The 23,828-nt window shown below is 39.1% G+C and overlaps 2 protein-coding genes across 2 annotated transcripts; both read left to right on the top strand.

Moving 5' to 3' along the window:
• The first annotated feature begins 901 nt into the window (after window positions 1–901).
• Window positions 902–5,770, top strand: LOC119901806 (cathepsin Z). Its single transcript, XM_038717491.1, has 6 exons — window positions 902–1,060; window positions 2,226–2,389; window positions 2,706–2,885; window positions 3,687–3,837; window positions 5,225–5,390; window positions 5,625–5,770. Exons 1-6 carry the CDS (start codon window positions 933–935, stop codon window positions 5,736–5,738), a joined length of 903 nt encoding a protein of 300 aa, XP_038573419.1. The 5' UTR covers window positions 902–932; the 3' UTR covers window positions 5,739–5,770.
• Window positions 5,771–10,840: 5,070 nt separating this feature from the next.
• Window positions 10,841–23,391, top strand: mppe1 (metallophosphoesterase 1). The gene is made up of 9 exons (XM_038717490.1): window positions 10,841–11,411; window positions 11,544–11,652; window positions 13,203–13,306; window positions 16,787–16,867; window positions 17,965–18,073; window positions 18,396–18,476; window positions 20,036–20,158; window positions 20,400–20,540; window positions 21,593–23,391. The coding sequence occupies exons 1-9, from the start codon at window positions 11,161–11,163 to the stop codon at window positions 21,776–21,778; spliced, it is 1,185 nt and encodes a 394-aa protein (XP_038573418.1). The 5' UTR covers window positions 10,841–11,160; the 3' UTR covers window positions 21,779–23,391.
• Window positions 23,392–23,828: the final 437 nt, after the last annotated feature.

Below are 23,828 nucleotides of genomic sequence, written 5' to 3'. Positions count from 1 at the left end.
TCCTCTCAAATGTAGTAAAAGTGGGGGAAAGGGGGAGATATTCATGTAAAGTAGTACCAGTAGGCATATCTTGTGTATTACAATCCACCTCTGCCTTCACAATTTACACAAATACATTAAATATCTTATTGGCTGCATTGTCACTGCAGGGTAACAGGACCACAGAAGATAGGACCCAAATGGAGGAAGAGCTTATGAAGTTCGGTCATTTCATTAACACAGGGAGGTAAAGGCAAGGAATAAAGAAAGTAGGCCAGTAAATATGATGAGTGGCTGAGGAGGGAATGAGACGCCGGTGGGGTAGATGAATGGGAAAGTCCAGGTGATGAGGAAAGGAGAGAAAGTCCGAGGACATCTGGTGGACAGCAAGAGAATGGCAGGTCTGGGGAGTTGAAGGAAAGAAAATTGCCTGGAAGTAGAGAGCATATATATATATAAATCAAGAACAAAAAACAATTGTTAAACCTCTCTCAGCTGAAAACAATATGCAACCACAAATAATCACAAAATCTGGCTCTCTTCTGTTGCACATTGTGAAAGACATCTGTTTAACTTTCTTTCTTTTTATAGGCTACTATATTTTAAAGCTTTAGTTAGTAGTTAGCCTACAAGTAAAATGTTTTGTGTAGGGTTTTTATTTGTAATTCTACATTCTACATTGTGTTTTGTAGCCTATTGTTCATTGTTAAAGGGGGTTTTTGGGGGGGGGCTGCACACACACTTCTTGACAGACTTCACATACATGTACAGTTATGGCCCTTCTGTCATAAAAGCATCTTTATGACTTATTACGGTGTTTTAAGATTTATGTTGAATTTTAGTCAGTCTCAGTGCTGATCAGTCAGTGATGGTGTCTGGCGGAGGATGTCGTGGTAGCGGGTGACGACAGGGGGCGCTCTGTGTGTCCGTCAGATGAAGGAGGCGCTGCCAACATGGCGTCTTCACTGGCTGGACCGCTGCTGTTGTGTTTAGCATCATTTTCTTTGCAAAGAAGCTCTTCCAGATTTCTATCTGAGCCCTGTTACAAACCCATCAGCGACAACATATCAGACTATGTCAAGTAAGTGACGAGAAAAGGTGCGTTTTCTACCGAGTTTAATCACTTAGACTTGTTGTTTACCTCAACGATAACCCTCAGTTGTGATTTGGAGGTTTCACATAAAAAGTTGATGTTATGGAGAATATTAGTTAGAGATGAACCGTGTTTCACGCATGGTTTCACAGACATATACAGTCCTATTAGTATAACGCTGGTAGCAAACGTTAGCTTAGTTAGAAATTCTGGGAAGATCACATTAACATATGGGCTTCCGGGAGTTCAGGTTTGTTTTCTGTACTTGCTACTTTTACTATATTGTAATGTCTATCATTATTCATTATTTTATATTTATCTCTATATATTGTTTTTTTCTTAATGGGATTTGCCTGATCAAGTGGAAATTTAATGTATAATGCAGCTAATTATTTGAACAAAATACTACTACTGCTATATTATTATGTGGTATCTTAACATTACCAATCATGAGGACCAATGTTACATAATAAAAACGCCAGTAGGGGTATCATAAAAGTAACAGTATCACAGGGAATGGAAACATTTTTCATGCCTTTTCTGCACAGCTGGCTGCGTAATTATTTTCAATGTGGAAAAAGATCCGTTAAAGTAATCAAAATCCCTTTAGATGATCCCTAACTGATTATCTGTAATTATACTAAATTTGCAATTAGTTGTAATCAGCAAAAGCAAATTAATTAGATTAAATGTATTTAATGACTCTTTGCTTTTTTTTACTTTGTGACTCTAAAAACTAAAAATTATAGCTGATGTAAAGAATCAGAAGGAGCTTTATTGCCAAGTAGTGTTTTACACATAAGAGGAATTTGCTTTGGTGATAAGGTGCTACATGTAGACAAACATTTACATAAATAAATGTAGAAATATATGAATATGGAATAAACAAATGCATGTTATAAGAATAATAAAAGAATAGAGAAAAATAATACAACTTTTTGTGAATTTGTGAAACTTTTTGTGGGATTGTGAATTGAAATGTGACTTGTCTGTAATATTACGTCTCTCTATATATTAACACAGATTTTCTGTTCCTCTGTTATTACTAGTAACATTACTGTGGTTCTTCCTCAAAAGTACCAATCGCTCGGATTTCTCTTGCGTGTATTAACAATCACTGTCAGATATGAGTCTCATCTTTACATTTTTTTAGGACACGGGCGCGCCCACACGAGTATGTGAAGGTGTCAGACCTTCCTCTGTCCTGGGACTGGAGGAACATCAAGGGGAAGAATTATGTGAGCGTCACACGGAACCAGCACATCCCCCAGTACTGTGGGTCCTGCTGGGCCATGGGATCCACCAGTGCACTAGCTGGTAAACATGGCAACAGAGGGAGGGATGGTGGAGGGAGGGAACAAAATAGAAGAATAGAGGGATGGATGTATAGAAGATAGGATTGATATTATTATGTAGATTTAAAATATATTTATTATTACACAGTTTGTAATATGGATATTATATTGTGCAGGTTTTATGGATTACAGAGTATCGCATTAGTGTGGCAGCATTGTCACAGTGGGCTTGGGGAGCGGCATCCAGCACATACCAGCAGACAGGCAAGAGACAGAAAAGACTGTGAGTTTACCATTTCAACATGGTTATATTTGTTATTGTTATTCTTTCCTCCAAGACCGTATCAACATTAAGCGTGGAGGAACGTGGCCGTCGGCCTACCTGTCAGTCCAGAACGTGATAGACTGTGCGCGGGCAGGCTCTTGTTATGGAGGAGATCACCTGAGAGTCTACGCCTACGCACACATGAAAGGCATTCCTGATGAAACCTGCAACAACTACCAGGCCAAAAACCAAAGTAAAAAACATCTTTTTTCGGACCACTCTTTCTGCTGTTAATTTATACTATATGGCCAAAGGTTTATGTTTGTTCTGGGGCCTTCTTTTCTTGATGGTTTGGGCTGCACCCCTTAATGCTACAGCACTAAGATTTCCAGCAGTTCAATTTTAAATTAAAGCGTGCTTCCAACTTTGTCCCATCAATTTGGGGAAGGCCCCTTCCTGTTTCAACACGACAACACCCCCCTGCTCAATGCCTGGTCCATAAATAAATGGCTGTATCAGTTTGGTGTGGAAGAACTTGAAGGGCCCATCCCACATATTCAGGATGAACTGGAACACCGATTGCCAGCCAGGCCTAATCCCACACCTCACTAATGCTCCTGTGACTTATGAGTTTGGAATGAGGCGTTAAACAGTCTCACATGTGTGTAATGGTTCGGTGTCCGCGTATTATACTGTATATAGTGAATATCCATTTTAGTGGGAAAAACATTAAAACACAGCTCAATAGGGATGTGTTGTTGTCAAGTGATGACTTGTAGTGTTTTTTATATAGTCATTTGTCAAATGGAGGTACTGTTTTTTGGAAAGAAAAATAATAAATAGGATTTTAGGGAATAGGTAAAATGCAACTAACATTGTGGGTTTCAGTGTTTTCTGCAGCTGCACTGAGTCTCAAACCAAACAAATGTTCACAATCGCAGCGCTTTACATTACACTACAACAGTACACTGGAAAATTTACATTGAAATTAATTGTACTTAAATTTTGTGTTGCACTGTAAATCGTAATAACTAATCTTCTCCGTTTGTTTTAGAGTGTGAGCAGTTTAACCAGTGTGGCACGTGCTCCTTCTTTGAATCGTGTGCTGTTGTCAAGAACTACACTGTGTGGAAAGTGGGAGACTACGGAGAAGTTTCTGGAAGAGATGAAATGAAAGCTGAAATTTATATCAACGGGCCCATCAGGTAGAGTAAGTCGTACTCCCAAGTCATTTATACATATTATTCCACCTACACCCTTCGTGTGAAATAAGAGATTCAGCCTCAACTTTTCACAATGCAATTCTTAATCATAGTCAAGTTTTTATTAGTAGATACATATTTAATAATTCTCAAAACCTTTGGGAAACGTAACGGCGCTGAGTGTAATTTTAATAATTGAAGTCTTAAAATTCAGTAAATTATAGGAATTTAAAGTTTTAAGGTATTAATCTTATATTTTACATATACATAGTATTCACCACTTTAATTAACATCGCTGAGCTTTATGTCACTGAACAATTTACCGATGTTCTTTTCCTCCTGTCCATTTACAGTTTAACGTTCTCCATTAGCTTTTCTGGCTTTGACTGCTTTTATATTGTCTTTAAATTAATGCCGTGCAGTATTAACAAGGTCTTAAAGTCTTCACTTTACCTTTTTATGTACGTGTTGGATGAAACTTTTCAAATATTTTTTATTAGTTGACATTTGAAATATTTGGGATAAAATAAGTGTTAATAACATTGTCACATAAAGAGAAGCGCCGATATGAGCTAATTGCAGATAAATCCGTATCAGCCGATAAAAGTTCATTAAAAAATAAAAATGAAAAAAATGGAGAGACTCTTCTGTCATGTTGTGAGTGTTGTTGTTGCATAGTTTGTCTACTAGAGGGTGCTTTGCAACTAGACTTTATAAAGTGGACATTGTGACGTCGCCCATTGGTTTGTGGTCTACTGTTTTGAAGCCTCGGAGAGGGTGGCGCAAACTACCTTTGTTAGCAAAGTGCATCCGTAATTCAGTTAACTGTGATACTAATCGATTTGAGTCGCCTGATTGACAGGTCACCATGGTAGCGACCGATAGCCACGCCCTAAAGCATCCCCAATTTTGCTCTTAATGGGACGATAATATGCTTAATGAATGCCATGCTGCGTTGAAGAAGACTTGAAACTAGTGACTGAGACCATAAACTCACTAGGAAAGTGTTTTTTAAAGGTAATAAATCAAGTGAGGAATAGACAATTCTTTTTGCAACCAATGGAGTCGCTTCCCGCCTGTCGTTGCAGGTTTAAAGCATTTCCGCAGTGGCTTCTCTTTTCTGCTGTTTGTTGGCAACACACGTTTTTGGAACGCCCTAAATCCACCACCAAACACAGCATTCAGCTGTACTTGTGTTCAAATTACTAATTATAACAATTAAAAAAGGTTATTTTTAAACTGCCGGTCCTGCTTTTACAGCCGAAATGCTCACATTTCTCTCAATCACCACATTTTCAAGATAATGTGAAAATCAAACAAAAAGAGAGGTGTTTAAGATTTGGCTGCAGCTGATTGAAGGACTTCAGAAACTCTTTACTCTGTCTTTCAGTTGTGCCCTGATGGCCACCGACAGCCTGGAGCAATACTCTGGAGGGATCTTCTCAGAGTTTCACATCCTGTCTATGCCGAATCACATTGTGTCTGTGGCTGGTTGGGGTGTGGCGGAGGACGGGACTGAGTACTGGATCGTCAGAAACTCCTGGGGAGAGTTTTGGGTTGGTCTCTCTCGCTCTGCAACACACCCTACCTGCTCAGCTGGCTCAGCCTCACATTAAACACCTTTCTAGCTACAATTTGAACACTTCACTCCTTTGCAAGTCAAGGATTCACTCTCTTATCCATTCCGTTTGTTTCAGACAGGAACAGCTAGTGTTTTTAAGAAGTCATTTTCATTGATGTTGTGTTTTGTGCATTCAGAATAAATAATATTTATTTTGTTTTGTTTTCAGGGAGAACACGGCTGGGCAAAAATAGTTACCAGTGCCTATAAAGGACGAAAAGGCAATTGGTTCAACCTGGGTATTGAGAAAAACTGTGCATATGGAGACCCTATTGTAACGTAGATTCCTAATAAACTGATAGAAAGACTCAACAAGTTTTGTTGTTGATCATTTTGAAAAATAAAAGGAATAGTTCAACATTTTAGGAAATAGGTTATTTGTATAGTTGAAACCGAAAGTTTTTGGGGGTTTTTTTGCCAAACTATTTCTTGGATGGAGCAGTAACCTCCTGGAGTCTCAGCTGGTTGCCAGGCAACTAGTTCAGGCCAAGAAATAGTTTGTCCCACCACTTCCTGTAAAACCACAGGGTGTCATTTTTTAACAAAGTAGAGGTAAAATCTTCATTGCTCTAGAGGTTCTGGTTTGTGCATTTCTTTAGCTTTGAACAGAGCCATGCTAGCTGTTTCCCCCTGTTTCCAGTCTTTATGCTAAGCTAAGCTAAACGGCTGCTGGTTCCAGCTACATATTTTCTTTATGGAGAGGAAAATATAAGATTAATGAATACGATTATTTCCTAAAATATCAAACTATTCCTTTAAGTTAAAGGAGGAAAGATTAGCTCCATTTTGATGTCTGCTCATGTTAAACCTGTCATTAACGCATTCATTTTTCATAATTCATAGAAACACACATGTAAAAGCTTATTGGAGCAGCAGATTAAAGTACTTTTAGAACTATCCACATGGATTTTACAAGCTCGAGCACATTCAGACACTAATTTTAAATAAATATTCAGGTCAGTAAATCATTTCTGATGCCTGGCAAGGTCCGAAAATGCAACCTGGACAGACATTATTTAAATTTTAAGCTCAAAATAACTCAGTCTGCAAAAACTGCAGGCTCTTCATTTCCAATCCATTATCATACATTTCTAAGGAAACTATTTATTCCTTGAAACAGCCGGTGAGCTGAGTCACACGTTTAAATTCACCTGTGGTGAAACTACATTGGCAGGGCTCAGGAAAGGGGAGATTATACACATTTTTCACATTGCATAACATCTGCACAAACCTGACTCATATGGAAATGTATCCTTGTCGCCTTCATTTGTTATTCTAATGACTGCATGGATCAGTGTTTACTGCAGATTTGTATAAAAGAGGGACATTAAGGACACTGAGGTCATGTCCTCCCCAATTTTTTTCCCCATTTTAGGTTTTTGCAACCTAAGCAGAACTTCCTATCCTTCCTTCCTACAAATAAAAACTCCCTCATGGTCAATGTTATTGTTTTTAGACTCAGCTGTTTAATAATATTGTGTAGAACTTTTATTTCTCAACATCTAAGTGCTGTTTCAAAGCCTTTTCCACAATGCCAGCAATACAATTCTTGATTAGTTAATTTATTTATTTATTAATTAATGTTTGGTGCGGCTGGTGATGTTCTGTATGTTTCCTTGAAAATACTTGAAAAGAACAAAGCCAACAATTAATTGACCCAAGTACCTCTTATGTTGCCTGATATACAGTATTTTATTCCTCTGTGCCATGGAGCTCTATTGTTGTCAACTGAAAACACATCAGAGAGCTCAGTGTTGCACTGGGTGACATGTTTCTTCATTATAATGAACACACACTGTAGTTCTTTTGAATCAATCAGTCAATCAATGCACTGTCCTGATGCTGTACAGACTCACTACAGTACCAAATGTGTATCAATCTGAAAATAGTCCCCAATAAATGCGCTATTTTTTCCTTTTTGAGTAACATTTGCTAAAAATAGAGTGTCCGTTAGTAAATTTAGGAAATTATTTAACTTTTTTTTTAAATGAGACTGAGTATTTATGACCCATTTAAAGATTTACCTCTAAATAGCAAATCAATGGGAATGGGGTTGAGATACACAGACAGGGAAGAGTAGTCAGAAAGTATTGAGAGACACTAGTTTTAGTCTGTTTTAATGGCATTTGTTGACAATAACACTAGGGTAGAGTATTACCACACTTATCCTTAGAATAATATTTATATTTACATTTACTCATTTGGCAGAGGTAACCAAGGCCTGTACCAGAAGCTGGGTGGCATATTGTGATTTTTCTGATGTTGAACAACATGGTCTGAAAAGGATAGCTGGTCATCAATCATATTATATGCAGTTATTATAATTTCCTCATTAGCATTAAAGGAAATGTAGGTTTGTTTGACCTACTAGGCAGCAAAGATTAGGCTACCACAGGTAAAGTAACTCTGGTAGGCAGTCTCATAAAGCTTTAGCTCTGTGTGTAATTTACATGCAGCCTGTTACAGCTTTTGAGTCGGCATGAGGCCGCACAGATTTGGACCACTCTTTTTCTGTTGTTGTTGTTGTTGTTTTAGTCTTTTACCCTTTTAAGGGTGATACAAATCTCACAACTATAAAGTTGTATACAATTAAAGTAGTGTAAAATGAAAACTCAATTGGAAGCTGATTCATCCAAAATAAACATCACAAACATGAAAGAAAACATCAAAATAGGCAAATAAAACTGCTAAAATATCTACATGCATTCTTTTTTTCCATTATTACACACAAACATTAATGTCTGTTACAGTCGAGACTATGGGAAGATATCAATAACAAGTTATATCATGAATACATTTAAATGTACTGCATATATTCAATGTATTTATTGTCTCTGTACCCTGTACTTTGAATTAATGTACTAGGAGTCAGTGTGCTCCTACAGTGATATGAATATATTTACGCTCCTTCAAAATAAAAGTTAAAATAATTTAACAGTTAACTGAATACACTTCCTGGGGGGGATTTGGACTCATGACCTCAGTATGTGTCAAATCTTGGCTGCAGCCCTGGAAAGAAATTAGTATTTTAGTAAACAATTTTGCATGACAACAGGGACCACAACCTTTAACGTTTTATTTCCTAACATAAAAGTCTAAATTGTGTTTTAAAGCCCTGTCAATGGTGCCAGGATGTAAATACTGACTACTAGCCTAACAATCTGACATTAGCATAAAAATTTTTAAGGTCCCCCAAGGTTGCTATCCCTCCAAATTTTCAGAATAACCTTCTGAGTACATGACCTCGGTGTCCCCAATGGTGGCTAAGACCCTGACTGTGAATTTAAGCAGGATTTTTAATATAAAAGAGTGTGAACCGTGTTGCTTGGTTGTTTCAAAGGAGAGTAGATCCAAATTAGAAATTCAAATCGTTGGTGTGGTGTTCGTTGGAACTTTTCAGTGATTTCTCACTCAATTTGAAGGGCAGATTACAAATAACTCTTCATGTCCTCATCGTCTGTTGTCAGTGGAACAAAAAGCCAGGCTGCACATCTGGAGTTTTGAATCTCCATCCTGTTTGGTTTCTAGAGACAAAAAAGTTTCTTCATGATGGCAAATCATAAGTGGGAAAACTGAGATGCCTTTGCCTTTAATCACACTGTCATGCGTCTTTTCCCCTGCTGCTGCTGCTGCTGCTGCAGTGCTCTACTTTTTCCCTCCTGCACGAATCAGATCTTACACTGGATGTCTGCTGCTGGAGCAAATGTTTAAGGGTCAGGGTGAAGGACAGGACAGGACAAGAGTAAAGAGGCGTAAAGTTGCTCCTCCTCTTCGCACGTGAAAGCAGAACATGTATGGCCTCTAAACTAACTGGTTTAGCAGGTAAGACTTTCGTCAGAACCATTTCAAGGGTGAATCAAATTCCTCCTTGGTTTCCATAGATGCACACACATGCCAGTCTCCTGGTGATTGGATTTCTGCTCTCATAATCCCTTAATCCCAGTTGTCCCATAGTTTGTGGCACCTTTCAATTTGTTAGTACAGAAGCCAGGTTCTCTCATCACTGATCAGAACAGTATTTATCAATATTTTTGTACATTACAGACTGATAACTTGGATCTTTTAAATAAGTTTTAGTACTCATGTTTTTTTAGTCTCTCTCTCGCTCCCGCTGAACTCCGCCTCCACCTGTCCTCGCCTCCGCGCGCACACGCACACGCACAAACACGACGGTCAAGTTAGCAGGTGTAAGGGAGACAAACACCGGAAGTTGGCTGATTTTGCTTTTAAGTTGAGTTTAATTGGCCGCCGCTGGATAAAAAGAATGTTACGTAAGTTGAACGATTTACATGAGTGTAAATGAATCTTCTAAACAGCAGGTGTTAAACATTTGACAAACCGCAAATTGACAGGCAACATGTTTTCTCCTTAAAGATCCATTTTTATTAGCCACAACCAGTGCTGGGAAGTATAAGTAGGCTACAAATTTGACATATAAATGTTAAATTCTATTATGGGCTATAACTGTCTTCATGTTTCATACATGTTGAGTAATAATTAAAGGTACTGGCCTTAAAATCTTACTTCATTACTTAAAGGTAGGCCTATAAATGTCAGCAAAATGTTACCCACTTGAAGTATCAAAAGTAAAAATACTGATTGAAGTTTGAATACTTTATGATTGTACACTACATTATTGGATCATGATTACTCATGTATTGATGTAGGCCTAAATAGAAGATAAGATAGAACTTTATTTTTCCTGTGGGACATTGTTGTGCAGCATTTGCAGTACAAAATAGGAAAGAGTGCAAATCAAAAAATATCATTAAAGGTGCAAGTATAAACATATTGATAAACATATATCCACTAATCCAAAAGATACAAAATTCCCAAAAATAGAAAGAAGGAAAGGTTGATTATTGGTGCGTTGTACATAGATATGTATGAGAAGTGGCACATATTGTAGCTATGTATGTACAATGTCAGTCTCAACAATAGGTAAGTGTTTTTGGTGAATTAAAATGTCCAATGATTATGTTCATGATATTACATATTATGTTGTACAATGGCACCATTTACTGTTGTAGATTGTCGATAAGGATGCATTTTAAACTCACATGTTGTGGATGTAAAATTTTTATCATCAAATTAAAAGCTGTCAAATAAATGCAGGCCTGTGGAATTTTTGATGGCTGCCTCATGTGATGGTGCGCATTGTTTTGTATTTATTGCTTGCTATTTCTCTTTGCACACCCTCTTTGTTTCAAAGAGGGTGTGCTTGGCAATAAACATGACTGAATCCCATCTGAAAAAATCAGCATTAAATAGAAATAGCTTACTCAGGTAAAGTACAAGTATCATAAAATTGTACAGTAGGCCTATTTGAGTAGGCCTACTTAGTTAGCCTACCAAAAACAAAACCACATGCCTTTGATTTGAAAAGCGATCTCCGGAAATGTTTCCAGCTTGACGGGTGAGGAGCTGAGAGGAGCTGAGGTCGAGAATCAGCGGCAGGTTGCTCCCCTCTCACCACAAGCAGGGGACAATTTAAACTTTTTTTTTTAAATCTCGTATTGTGAATCACCTCCACACGGACCCTTTCTATTTTATCTGGCGCAGCCTCAGAGCAACTTGCCATGAGCATCACACGGCTGGAGACCTAAAACAGTCGGGTCTGGAAGAGGGGAGAAGATGCCTCATGGACCGCTCCATCACCGCCAGTGCGCCAATTCAGGGCATCCCAAACGCCGAATAACAAAGAAATGCCGAGGTTTAGCGTCAGATGGATGGTTGCGGTGCTGCTGACTTTAGTGGTCGGTGGCGCTTTCTTCTTCTGCGAGTTTCTCATCTACTACCCGACCATCCTCAAGTGCGCCTGGCCGAAGATCAGCCATGCACGGGGCGGAGAGGGCATCGACGGCCAGCCGATGGACTCAACGGTCCGCGCTATGGTGCTGTCGGACACCCACCTCCTCGGAGCCGTCGGGGGACACTGGTTCGACAAGCTGAGGAGGTATAATGTCATTTTCCATTCAACATCACGATTCCTCTCTCTATCCACCCGTCTGCGCTTCGGGCTCTGCATGAGTGATTTGTAAACAAAAACAACAAATAACGCGTAGCCCCCTTGTCTCCAAACGCACAGGGAATGGCAGATGGAGAGGGCTTTCCAGACAGCTCTGTGGCTGCTCAGGCCCGAAATAGTGTTTATTCTCGGGGACATCTTCGACGAAGGCAAGTGGAGCTCGCAGAAGGTAACGTAGAACCCCCCTTTTTTCCCTTCTTGCTTTTGTCTGCAGACCCACAGTGCTCATTATGATGATTATAATGATAATGCCGATGGTGGAGGTGGAGGTGGTGGTGATGCTTGTGAGAGAACATTGTGTGGATGCAGAGCAGAGGCCGTTATACTCTGGTTATCCTCATCATCTTGTGCCATCCAGGCCCGAGAAGCTGCAGGGTTTGAGGAAAACACCACCAACAACAGCAGCAGCAGCAGCAGCAGCAGCCTGCAGCCTCTCTGCCCTCCAGGGTTTGTCAATCCTGCTTTTGGGGGTGGGGGGTGAGAATCCCCTGGGAATTCTCACACATCTATTACTGGATTGTCAAACGGGATCCATCAAGTCAGATAGAAGAAAGAGGAAGTGTTGAGCAAAATCTCCGCAAATCTACTGTGTTCCTTCATCAGCGACCTCCTTTATTTTCTCTCTTGGTTGGCAAGTCTTCTGTCATTTGTAGCCTATTCTGTGGACCTTTTGCAAGAGGAAGCGCTCAAATCTTTGAATTTGCAGAAGGAGAAACACTGAAAGTAGGTCTGCAACTAGAGATTGTTTTCATTATGGATCAATCTGTCCATTACTTTCTTGACTAATGATGATGTCTTGAAATTGTTTATTTTCTCAGAAAATCATTTTCATTTTCTAATAATCTGTCAGTTATTTTCTTGATTAATCGATTAATCATTTGGTCCACGCATCAGAAAATTGACGTTCCCAAAGTCTTTAAATTGCTTGTTTATTTTTACATTAATTCATTTAGCTGACACTTTTATCCAAAGCAACTTACAATTGCTATTTATGTCAGAGGTCACACGCTTAAGTGTTTTATTCAGGGACACATTGGTGGATGTGTCACAGTGGGGAATTGAACCCGGGTCTCTCACACCAAAGGCATTTGTCCACTGCTCCATCACCACACATTTTTCTAAAAAACTGTCCAAAACCCACATATATATATGTAAAATTATGCAATCTTTGCTTGATACATGACTTTGAAGATTCATTGATTATTTACATTACAGTAGTTTCAGGCTTCCTATTAAAGAATTAAAAGCTTTGAATTCACAGAAAGATTTACTACAAAAAGGGCTACAAAGTAGGGCTGCAACTAATAATTATTTTCTGACAATGCTCAGAAATAGTGGCAAGTAACCATCACAATTTCTTAAATCCCAAATTGACGTCTTCAGATTGCCGGTTTTATCCGACCAAGTGTCCAAAGCTGAAACATATTCAATTAAAAAGAAACATATCTGCAGATCTTAGCTGCTAAAATCAATAAATGTTTGTCTGTGATGAACAGTTTCAGCTAAAAGTAGCATCGGGGAGTCATTTAGAGATACATCAGTATGAAAAACATTACATAAACACACAGGAGACTTTGGGCCCCTGCAAGTGCATCTGAATCAAAGCTGCTGGGTGACCTTCAGAGACCCCATTAACTCTCCTGAGCTTCCCGGGGGAACTTTGTCTGTACTGAAACCTGCTTCAGCTGTGTTTGTGTTGTTCTCTCTCTCTCTCTGCAGCACTGGGAGGACGATGTGCGCCGCTTCCACAGGATGTTCAGACACACCACTGACACAGAACTGGTTGTGCTGGTTGGAAATCACGACATTGGATTCCATTATGAGTAAGAACTGGTTTCCCAGCCTTCTTGTTTTCACTGTTCAACCTTTATTGTTGGTTGCTGGCTGATCCACTTTGAGCTGTGCAGGGTTCAGGGAAGGACTTTGTGAAGGGAGTCGTGATAAAATAAGGACTTTGATTTCACTATTTCTCACTTGTCAGACCTCAGAACACCTCAGTATGATGTGTTATTATTCACTGCCCCAGTTACAGACGCATCTGATAACAGACGTCTATTTCTCTTTCACTCACAATGTTTCTGTAACTGGAGGAGACAGGGATCCGCTGTCGGTTCAAGCCTCATACTAGCACACTGCAGAGCCAGCAAACAATTACAACAGAATGACTTTGTCCACATAGCATGACCTTTGAGGAAACATTTGATTATTGGCCTAGAGAGATCTTGTGAGGTTGGACACAGTAAAAGCAGTCAGGTCTGTAGGTACCTGTGAGGAGTTTTTAAAGGACAAATTAAAAGACAAACAGCCTTATTACAATCAAGTGGGCAGTGGACTGTAATTAGAGTTGATTCCTCATACACCTTCCGGCCAAATATGTATTAATCCACTGTTAAAAATAGTCCCTGACAGATGCATATTATCTCCTGTTTGAGTGCCTGGCTGTTTTAGGAAATTTCTTGAGCCTTTTTAAAAAATGACAGAATTTATTTGTGAGCCAATTTGAGAGACTTATGCCTTTAGTAGGAAAGTATGGAGACACGGAGTAACAGCTTGTTGGTTTTGGTCTTTTAGTGGTATTTCGTGACGGTAAGAAAAACACACATTAACGCCAGCTTTATCCTTTAAAGACCCAAGGAGTTTACATTCTACAATAACATAAAAACTTAAAATGGTTGATTTTTTTTAAGGCCAATTTTGATTTTTTTTTTTTACTTAGTGTCCTTAAATGTGACTTCTTATAGGCAAAGATTATAATTATAATTATTATTATTATTATTTTGTTATTATTAAAATTATAAAAGCAAAGATTGGGATGATTTCATTGTTTTGTGAGTTACAGGTAAGCCCTGAGTCCTAAACTTTGTATTTTGAGTCCTTAGCCAGTCATTATGTGCGCCTCAGCAAATCTGTTGCCAGATTAAACTATTAAATAGAAAAAAATGTATCTGTATCTACTATATATTGAACATAAAGGTTCATTCTTAGCTTTAGAAATATAAGTTTTACAAGAGGAAATCATATATTTGTCTGTGTTGTTTGTGATGAGAATTTTGTTGTTGTATGTATTATGTGTGTTTCTAAGAACGTTTCTGAGTTTATATATTATTCCTGTGACACAATTACAAGTGTCTGTACATCAGATACACTCACCTAAAGGATTATTAGGAACACCTGTTCAATTTCTCATTAATGCAATTATCTAATCAACCAATCACATGGCAGTTGCTTCAATGCATTTAGGGGTGTGGTCCTGGTCAAGACAATCTCCTGAACTCCAAACTGAATGTCAGAATGGGAAAGAAAGGTGATTTAAGCAATTTTGAGCGTGGTATGGTTGTTGGTGCCAGACGGGCCGGTCTGAGTATTTCACAATCTGCTCAGTTACTGGGATTTTCACGCACAACCATTTCTAGGGTTTACAAAGAATGGTGTGAAAAGGGAAAAACATCCAGTATGCGGCAGTCCTGTGGGCGAAAATGCCTTGTTGATGCTAGAGGTCAGAGGAGAATGGGCCGACTGATACCCCACCGGGTACCACTCATCTCCACTACAAATAGGAAAAAGAGGCTACAATTTGCAAAACTACAATTGGACAGTTGAAGACTGGAAAAATGTTGCCTGGTCTGATGAGTCTCGATTTCTGTTGAGACATTCAGATGGTAGAGTCAGAATTTGGCGTAAACAGAATGAGAACATGGATCCATCGTGCCTTGTTACCACTGTGCAGGCTGGTGGTGGTGGTGTAATGGTGTGGGGGATGTTTTCTTGGCACACTTTAGGCCCCTTAGTGCCAACTGGGCATCGTTTAAATGCCACGGCCTACCTGAGCATTGTTTCTGACCATGTCCATCCCTTTATGGCCACCATGTACCCATCCTCTGATGGCTACTTCCAGCAGGATAATGCACCATGTCACAAAGCTCCAATCATTTCAAATTGGTTTCTTGAACATGACAATGAGTTCACTGTACTAAAATGGCCCCCACAGTCACCAGATCTCAACCCAATAGAGCATCTTTGGGATGTGGTGGAACGGGAGCTTCGTGCCCTGGATGTGCATCCCACAAATCTCCATCAACTGCAAGATGCTATCCTATCAATATGGGCCAACATTTCTAAAGAATGCTTTCAGCACCTTGTTGAATCAATGCCAGGTAGAATTAAGGCAGTTCTGAAGGCGAAAGGGGGTCAAACACAGTATTAGTATGGTGTTCCTAATAATCCTTTAGGTGAGTGTAATAATGAGGCGTCATCTGTTGTCTGTCTGTCTGCTCTTACAAACGCATCTCTGTGCAGTGTGAATGGCTGCCGATTCAAAGTATATTTATTGTCAGGAAAATGAAGAGCTTTACAACAAAATGTTTAATTTAGGGAGGATATCAGGGCATCTCAAGTCAAAAGAGCAAAGTCAGAGAGAAGTCACGAGTCAACCATATTCTTGCATTCTGTGCTCCTAATTTACAACCGGATTTATATCCTCAGATTGTTTAATTTGTCAACAAGTTTAAGAGGTTAAAACTCTCGGTATGTTGCAAGAACAAAGCAAAGATAAATCTCCAAACAAAATAAACATTATTTTATGGGGCAGAGCGTTTTTCTTTCCTCCTTCTCACATTAAATTTGGTTTGGAGGAGTCCTACTGATTTCAATTTAGATAATCATTTAAGGAGATAACATTTAAATAAATATGTGGATCTGGAGGGTGGATGTGAACTTGAAATGTTAGTGCAATCGAATCACAGAAATTAAGACACTGCAGTAATGGTAATAAAAACAATTAACTGATGATAAAAACAATTTTCATGATTTCTTTTTGTATGTAACAGATTTTGTTTTGCTATTTTTCTAAAAGATAAAGTGAGAAAGCCACATAAACAAATCTGGAAGAAAAAGACCTGGAAGAAGCACACATACAATTTTTAAAGCAATCTAACGCACGATGCTCCTGTGGAGAACTCATGTGATTAGTTTCTATAAGATTGTATGGCAAAGCTGTGTATGTTTGTGGTGGTGTTGTACCGGTTTGCATTTTATTGTCGAAATGTTGTTGTTGTTCTTAATTTCTCAGGGGAAGAAGCAGTGAAAGCAAATACAGTGACATGCAGTTTAGCATTTGATTCCTGCGATTCAGAAACGTGGGATTATGTAGACATGCAGCAGCTCATGTGTGCTTTGATTTGACTCATGCTCAGCAGGAAGTGAGGTGGCACAGCTCTTATGTAACGGCATATGACAGACAGACGTGACAGACTGAGCAGCAGGTTTTTGCTGCGGTGTGACGAGCGCGTTGTGTCTCCCTGCAGGATGGACTGGTTCAAGCTGCAGCGCTTCGAGAAGGTCTTCAACGCTTCCTCCACCAGGATCGTCACCAAAAAGGGAGTCAAGTGAGTGACAGGAGAATGCAACATACAGGATAACCTGCGACACAGCTGCAGGAAAGTGACTCAGCAGGCTGGAAGGTCACAGGTTTAATCCCCTGAGGCAATTTGCAGAAGCAAAAAGAAAAGGAGCTTTTAAAAAAGATAACAGAAAGTTGTTCCAGATATCTTAAATATCTGCTAACAGGCACAAATAACAAACTGCATTCCTACTCTGTTCACACTCTCTTGTTGAACATACTGTAGTTGAAATCAGTGTGGATCCACATTAAAATCTCAGCCTTGTTTTGTTTGTCATCGTGCCCTGAAAGTCCTCAGAGTTTGTAACTGAGTCCTGACTTTCCTTAAAAAAGTGAAAAAATCTTGTTTCCACTGCAAATCAACTTATTTCAAAAGAAAATTTTAATATTTATCAATTCTGCTGCGGCGAACTACCTTCTTTTTTGTCTCAAGATCCAGATATTCATTTCCTTGAAAAAAGGTGATTTGTTTGTAAGGTTGAAATATTCTTTTAATCTAATATTCTATCATTTATTTCACTTTATTTAAGAAAATACGGTTTGACAACTCCAATATAGACAAATAATTTGATATGATGGAGAGTTTTCTAGTGGGATTACTATAATGCACAAAAATAACTCTATAGTTTTATATATATATTTATATATAAATATATAAAGGTAGTAAAACATGATACAAGTGATATATTTTTTCTTTATATATTTAGTTATAGTTTTTGTCCTTTGTCCTTACTTTATACATTTCACCCATGCAAAAAGCTATTAAACATTATACCTCGTTGTAAAGATATGTATTTTCACAATACTGTCTATAAATGCCTTTGAGAAGCTCACATGAGAATAGGTGTGAATATGATACGATCCATATTAAGGAGCAACTGGAACCAGACAACCTTGTTTGAATGTGCTGGGTGTGGTTTTAAGCTCAACGCACTATCTTTAAACCTCTTTAAAAACAGGTCAGTGCAGCTATACAATAAAAAACATTATGAAATGATGTGTCACTGCAGCCTCACTGCAGCTCTTCTGTACTTCATGCCAGAGTTACTGAGAGGTTGTTTTTTTTTTTGCCTCCCTTTTCAGTTTTCTGCTGGTGAACAGTGTGGCCCTGCATGGCGACGGGTGTCCCATCTGCCAGTCGGTGGAGAAGGAGCTGATCAAACTCTCCAGAGACCTCAACTGTTCTCTTCAGGTGGGAGGAACATTTCTGGAAGTCAGCAGCACACTTTTACACTGTCAGCACCTCGAGCGCACTCATGAAGTGTAAAAGACTCGAGTCAAGTGAAGCAAAATGAAAAGATACACTTTTATGCAAAGCTCAGTCACACCTGGAGCAGGTGTTCGGTCCTTTTTACACATGCAATGTTAGTAAAAGCAGTAAGATTAGTGCAGCGGCAGATTGCAAACAGCACAAGTCTTCTTGAAACAGCAGGAGTGGGGAGACATGAAATAACAAGCATTGTGAGCTTGTGGACAAGTCAGGCGATGACTTCTTTATGTTGTCTCTTCTGCAGAACTCTCAGTCCAGCAGCGGAGTGACGGACAGCTGTGAGGGCTCGCAGCTCTATCCTCCCACACCGCCCATCATGTTACAGGTAAACACCAAGTGTACTCTGCATGTGCTCTCTTGTCTGTGTGAAAACCTGAAGCTGAAAGGGCTCCACTCGCTCTTCATGAGAAGCTCTGATGAGAACATTTAGTGGGGAAAGAATTTGTGCTGAAGCAATTTTCATTCTGCTGGGACTTTTGAGTTCAGCCCTCTGTTTCACATCATTGTAAATCTAATCCCTTTGGGGTTTTTACAGTACCATCATTTGACAGATTGTGTCTTAAGCTTGCTTTCACCCTCCCCCCTGTATAAGCACACATTGGGAGCAATTCTGCCTTTTGCTCAAGCAAACATATGGACAGGAGAGGCCTCAGATTGAACCACCAACCCTGCAATTATTGGCAACAAGAAATCCTTAAATTACTTTTTTTTTAACGTTCACACAACATAAGCATTTGAAGGCATTTGTCATTATTTCCTGACAGTTACAGACCCAACAATGAACAGATTCATCTAATAAAATGTACCGATCAATGAAACAACTATTGTTAAAATAGTTGTTAGTTACAGGTTAAACCCGGCTGACAGTACACACTCAACGTTGTGGATCCAAATACTGTTGAAACCCACAGAAATTTATTTTAAACTTTGGTGAAGATCCAGAAGTTTCTAAAGATAACAAATATGTCAGGCTGAATTTTTGAAGAAACGTGTATAAAAGGATGCACAAGACATCTAGAATATGTAATCCTTTTGATGGAGTGCAACTGCCAGTGAAACATCTTGGGTTTGAATATTTCACTTAGTGTAAACATCATACTGTTTATCGCAGCTTTAATGAAGCGCTGGAACAAGCTGACGCAGAATATACATGTGAGATACAGTCAGACGCTACAGAATAAGATGAATTTAACAATCTTTTTACCCACTCATGGCTCAAAAGAGGAAATCTAAAAGGAGTTACAGAACTGAATTTTGGCCACTCTGCCTGATGTTAAACATGTGGCTGTATTGTTCATGTTTTTTTTTTTGTTTGTTTTATTAATTAACCCACGGCCAGCTCTACTGATTACTATTGATTAATCTGTTGATTGTTTTTTCATTTAACTGATTAATCATTTGGTCTTTAAAGTGTCAGAACATGGTGAGAAACGTCCACTGAGACAAGTTCCTAGAGCCTAAAATAACGTCGCAATCGCATAAACCATAAAAAAAAGCAGAAAATCCTCATGTATGAGAAGCATGAACCAGCAAACGTGTGGTATTTTGCTTTGATAAATTACAGAATCAATAACTCGGCTATCAGATTGATTGTTTAGGATTGACTGTCAATCGACAGTTTGTGTGGCATTTCTGCCCTGTTAGACAGCCACAGTAAAGAGAGAGGGATGACCTGCAGCAGTGAGTGGTGAGGACGCAGCCCTGAAGCGTTATACGTGCTTGACTAGGTGAGCTACAGGGGTCAGGGGCGTAGGACTGGGGGGTAAAAGGGGACTGAGAATGCAAGGCCCTCATGTGAGGAGGGCCCACAGAGATACTAGAATGAATAGCCACCGATATCAGAACAGCTGAAGAGATGGTAATCATGTTTTCCCTGCTCTCCAGCACTATCCTCTGTACAGAGTGAGCGATGCCGGCTGCACAGGAATGGATGCTGCACCGCCTGAAGAGCGACACCTGCTGTTCAGAGAGAAGTATGACGTGTTGTCTAAGGAGGCCTCACAGAGGGTGAGTACTCTGCAGTCTCATCACACCACCTCTGCTGGGTTATTTTCCCCCTTCTCTCTCAAAGCACGGATCTCTTCTGAAGCGGTTTCACCCAATGAAAACACAATACAACAGTCTGCTGTCAGAAACATTCCCATACAGACACAGCAGATGATGATGATGATGATGATGATGATGAAACTGATGATGTAAGCGAGCGGCAACTGGTCTCTGAGGTAGATGTGGGTTTGTCTCTCCTCAGCTACTGCAGTGGTTTAAGCCCCGCCTCATCCTGAGCGGGCACACCCACAGCGGATGTGAGGTTCTCCATGACAACAAGTACCCAGAAATCAGCGTGCCGTCCTTCAGCTGGAGGAACAGAAACAACCCCAGCTTCATCCTGGTGCGTAAGAACAACATCCACCGAGGAGTTCTGCTCCAACATGGATTATTAATAACCTGATAACCTGAGATAACCTGAACAGATGATAGATTAGAGTGTGTGAATTCATTCTCTGCGTAGAAAAATAACACTTTTAAAGCAGATATAATCAATATTTTTATAGAAACAAAGTGTTAAATAACAGTATGAAAGGAGGTCTTCTCATAGTGATGAACCCACCGGGAATTTCTACCCAAATCTCTTTATATAGTGAGTTTCAGCTCACTGTTTAGCTGTCTGGACCGCAGGTTTACTGTCATGGTTCCAGTGGTGTAAAGTAACTACGCCCTAGGAACATTTACTCAAGTATTAGCCTATACTTAAGTAGGCTACAATTGTGCTTCACTTGAGTAATTCCATTTCATTATACTTTATCTGAGGAAAATATTGTACTTTTTACTCTTTTACATATAATTAAAGCTGTTTTACTAGTTACTTTGTAGATTCAGATTATTAATACATAGTATATAATCTACAAATAAACTGTGATGTATTACAGATTAAACTAACCAGCAGTGTATAAAATAGGTTAAATTAGCCCCACCTGTACCAGCTAAAACATTAAATTGATTCCAGTAATATAATATATATATATGTTTCTAACATGGGCCATTATGAATATATATTTGTACTTTTGGTAATTTAAATATATTTTCATGCTATGCATTTGTTGTTTTACTCGGGTAAAATTTTGAATTTGAATATCTACAATAAATGTAACTGAAAGCTCCAGAACAGCTACTAAATAAAATAAAATATTTTGCCACTCCTCCAAAAATGTGTTATTTCTTATTATTCCAAAAAACTCAAATTGTGAACTTCACAATCAGGGACTGCAATTTTCAATACTACAAATATGCAGCAGGAACCAAATTAGGGTTCACATGTTCTGTTTTTGGAGGCCCACTGGTGGCTAAGGGGCCCTAAGCAGCCGCCTGTGCTGATATTAACACTGATTATCACCATTAAAACGTTTGTTCTCCTTTTTTCTTCCCTGCCCTCTCCGCTCTCAGGCGTCGGTGTCACCGGGCAGCTACACTCTGTCCAAGTGTTTCCTGCCGGAGGAGAGCACGGTGATCAGCGTTTACTGCTCGGCCGGCGCCTGCCTGCTGCTGCTGTTCCTGGCTCACTGTTTGTGGATGAAAGGCCTGCTGCAGTGTCTCAGCCTCTGCCTACTGGGGAAGCACAAGTCTCTGTGAACTACGTTACCCAGAGCGCACCACATCCCAGCGCAGAGCCCATGAAGGAGAGTTCACTGTAGTTGGTAAACACCTGATGTGAGGATTTGCAAATGTGACATTCCTCTTCTGAACGGGTCAGAAATCTGTTCATACAACCTCGATTTGTTTGTCCGAATGTTTTGCGACACTGTGAAGGACATGAATATATATATATATTTTAAATGTCTTTAAAGGACCAAATGTTTATCACTACTGATGATGATGATGAAGAACATGTGGGCCAAATTGCTGTTACAAACCATCACTTGTGTTTGTTTACCTTCCTTGCGAGTGCCAAACAGGTGGAGCTTAATGCATTACCAGAATGAAGAATCAGGAAGTTTTCAGTCACAGAAGAGTCACTAACTTTACAAAAGCTGGCTGAATCATTATGAAGGAAACACACGTGGCATTAAGAGAGACCAATCAAACAAGTACATATGTAAATACTAACCTTCTGTGGTCTGAATTAAGGTGGTAAAGTCAGATGGTGGTTTATTGTTGACTGTGATCTGATGTAAACACACTGATCGTCTCACACTCTGAACACTGTTTATGTTATTGATGTCCAATAATGTTTTTATGATGCATATCTGAATCTATTTATTGCTGACTTTCTGTGCCAAATGTTTGTGAGGGTTTTTGCCAAATTGTGAAAACGTTTCTGAGGAATTGTAGATCATAAATCAGAATCTTAGGGTCTGTTTTAGAGAGTTATAGTGTAGACTAGAGGTCGATGTCCACTATGGCTCGGTATAATCTATCACCTGAAGCCATGTCACTCTGTGGATGAAATGTTAAATATTATGGGATGTTAAAACCTGGGGAGTGGCAGCAGAGATGGACACGTTGTGGAAATATAATGAATGTGATTTAAACACAAATATGTGTTTGCAAATGCAAAATCATGTTGAATAAAAAAGAATACATATAAATATTGGACATGTTCCTGATACTGAGATACAGTCCTCTTTTCACATTTGACTTGTCTTAAAGCTTAAAAAATCTTGTTCTTTTCTTTAGGGTTGGAAAATTTGAAAATGTATACTGTGAGATATAAATGTGTCAGCTTCTGACATTTCATAATGTGCTGGCACTCACTAATATCTCTGTAATAGGCCATATTTGTAATATGCAATGTTGCCAATCAATGAGCAATATTGGATTTTTATGATCTTTGCATCAATATGATGAAGTACTTGATTTTTCAGGTATCTAAATAACTGGATTATTCAAGAATATGGCTGCAACTGACAGTTATATTCGTTATCAATTAATCAATCGGTTCTTTTTGTCTGTAAAGAATCCTCACATTTGAGAAGTTAAAAACCTTCCATCATTAACAAGTTATTAATTAGTCACCAAATAATTGTTTGATGAACTAACTGATTACTCAAACAACTGATTACTCAAACAAACCTGTAAAGCTAAAAAAACCCAACTGTCAATACATTTGTATATATGATACATATAGTTATGTAAAATTATACATATCCTGATGGGATCACTTTCTCCATATTGTGCACTCCTGATCTTCTTTGTGCCTGAGACAGATCTAATCTGGAAAATAGGTCAAAGATATTAACCTGGATTTAAGGCATTGGTCCGCTCCATGAGAAGTGCAAAGGAAAACGCTTTCTACAGTTAGTCAAACTGACGTTCACTGGAGACCCTGAACACCTGCAGTAGACCCGCACAGGTGATTTCAATTATTTTGCTTGATTAGACCCCTTTGACATCTCCCTGACTACTGTTGGCTCAGTTGCACCTACATTACACTTTTGTCAGACGTGTGTACATTGAGTCCTGGGACCAGCTTTAACCTGAGCTGAGGTCTAATCAGGGCCTGAGGGGGCCTTTAAATAAGAATAACCACATCATATCAGGATATCTCAATATGCCTTTTTCACAGAAAACACTTTGACATGTCACAGTAGGAAAAGCACAGGTGGAAATAATAAAAATGAATGATAGCTGAATTTCATTTAGTTGCTCCAGTTTCAGGGTCCTGGTATTGTTCATGCTGCTC

Source organism: Micropterus salmoides, unplaced genomic scaffold (assembly GCF_014851395.1).
Source record: "Micropterus salmoides isolate LMB-PRFRI ecotype aquatic unplaced genomic scaffold, ASM1485139v1 Ms_hic_scaffold_14, whole genome shotgun sequence".
Taxonomy (NCBI): domain Eukaryota; kingdom Metazoa; phylum Chordata; class Actinopteri; order Centrarchiformes; family Centrarchidae; genus Micropterus; species Micropterus salmoides.
This window is presented reverse-complemented; position numbering and strand designations above follow the sequence as displayed.

Excerpts from the sequence above, each read along its gene's own strand:
- LOC119901806 (XM_038717491.1), top strand. The coding sequence starts at position 933 with ATGGCGTCTTCACTGGCTGGACCGCTGCTGTTGTGTTTAGCATCATTT. Across the intron at positions 1,061-2,225 it reads AACATATCAGACTATGTCAA|GACACGGGCGCGCCCACACG; the intron begins GTAAGTGACGAG and ends ACATTTTTTTAG. Across the intron at positions 2,390-2,705 it reads ATCCACCAGTGCACTAGCTG|ACCGTATCAACATTAAGCGT; the intron begins GTAAACATGGCA and ends CTTTCCTCCAAG.
- mppe1 (XM_038717490.1), top strand. The coding sequence starts at position 11,161 with ATGCCGAGGTTTAGCGTCAGATGGATGGTTGCGGTGCTGCTGACTTTA. Across the intron at positions 13,307-16,786 it reads GACATTGGATTCCATTATGA|GATGGACTGGTTCAAGCTGC; the intron begins GTAAGAACTGGT and ends GTCTCCCTGCAG. Across the intron at positions 18,477-20,035 it reads CACCGCCCATCATGTTACAG|CACTATCCTCTGTACAGAGT; the intron begins GTAAACACCAAG and ends CCTGCTCTCCAG.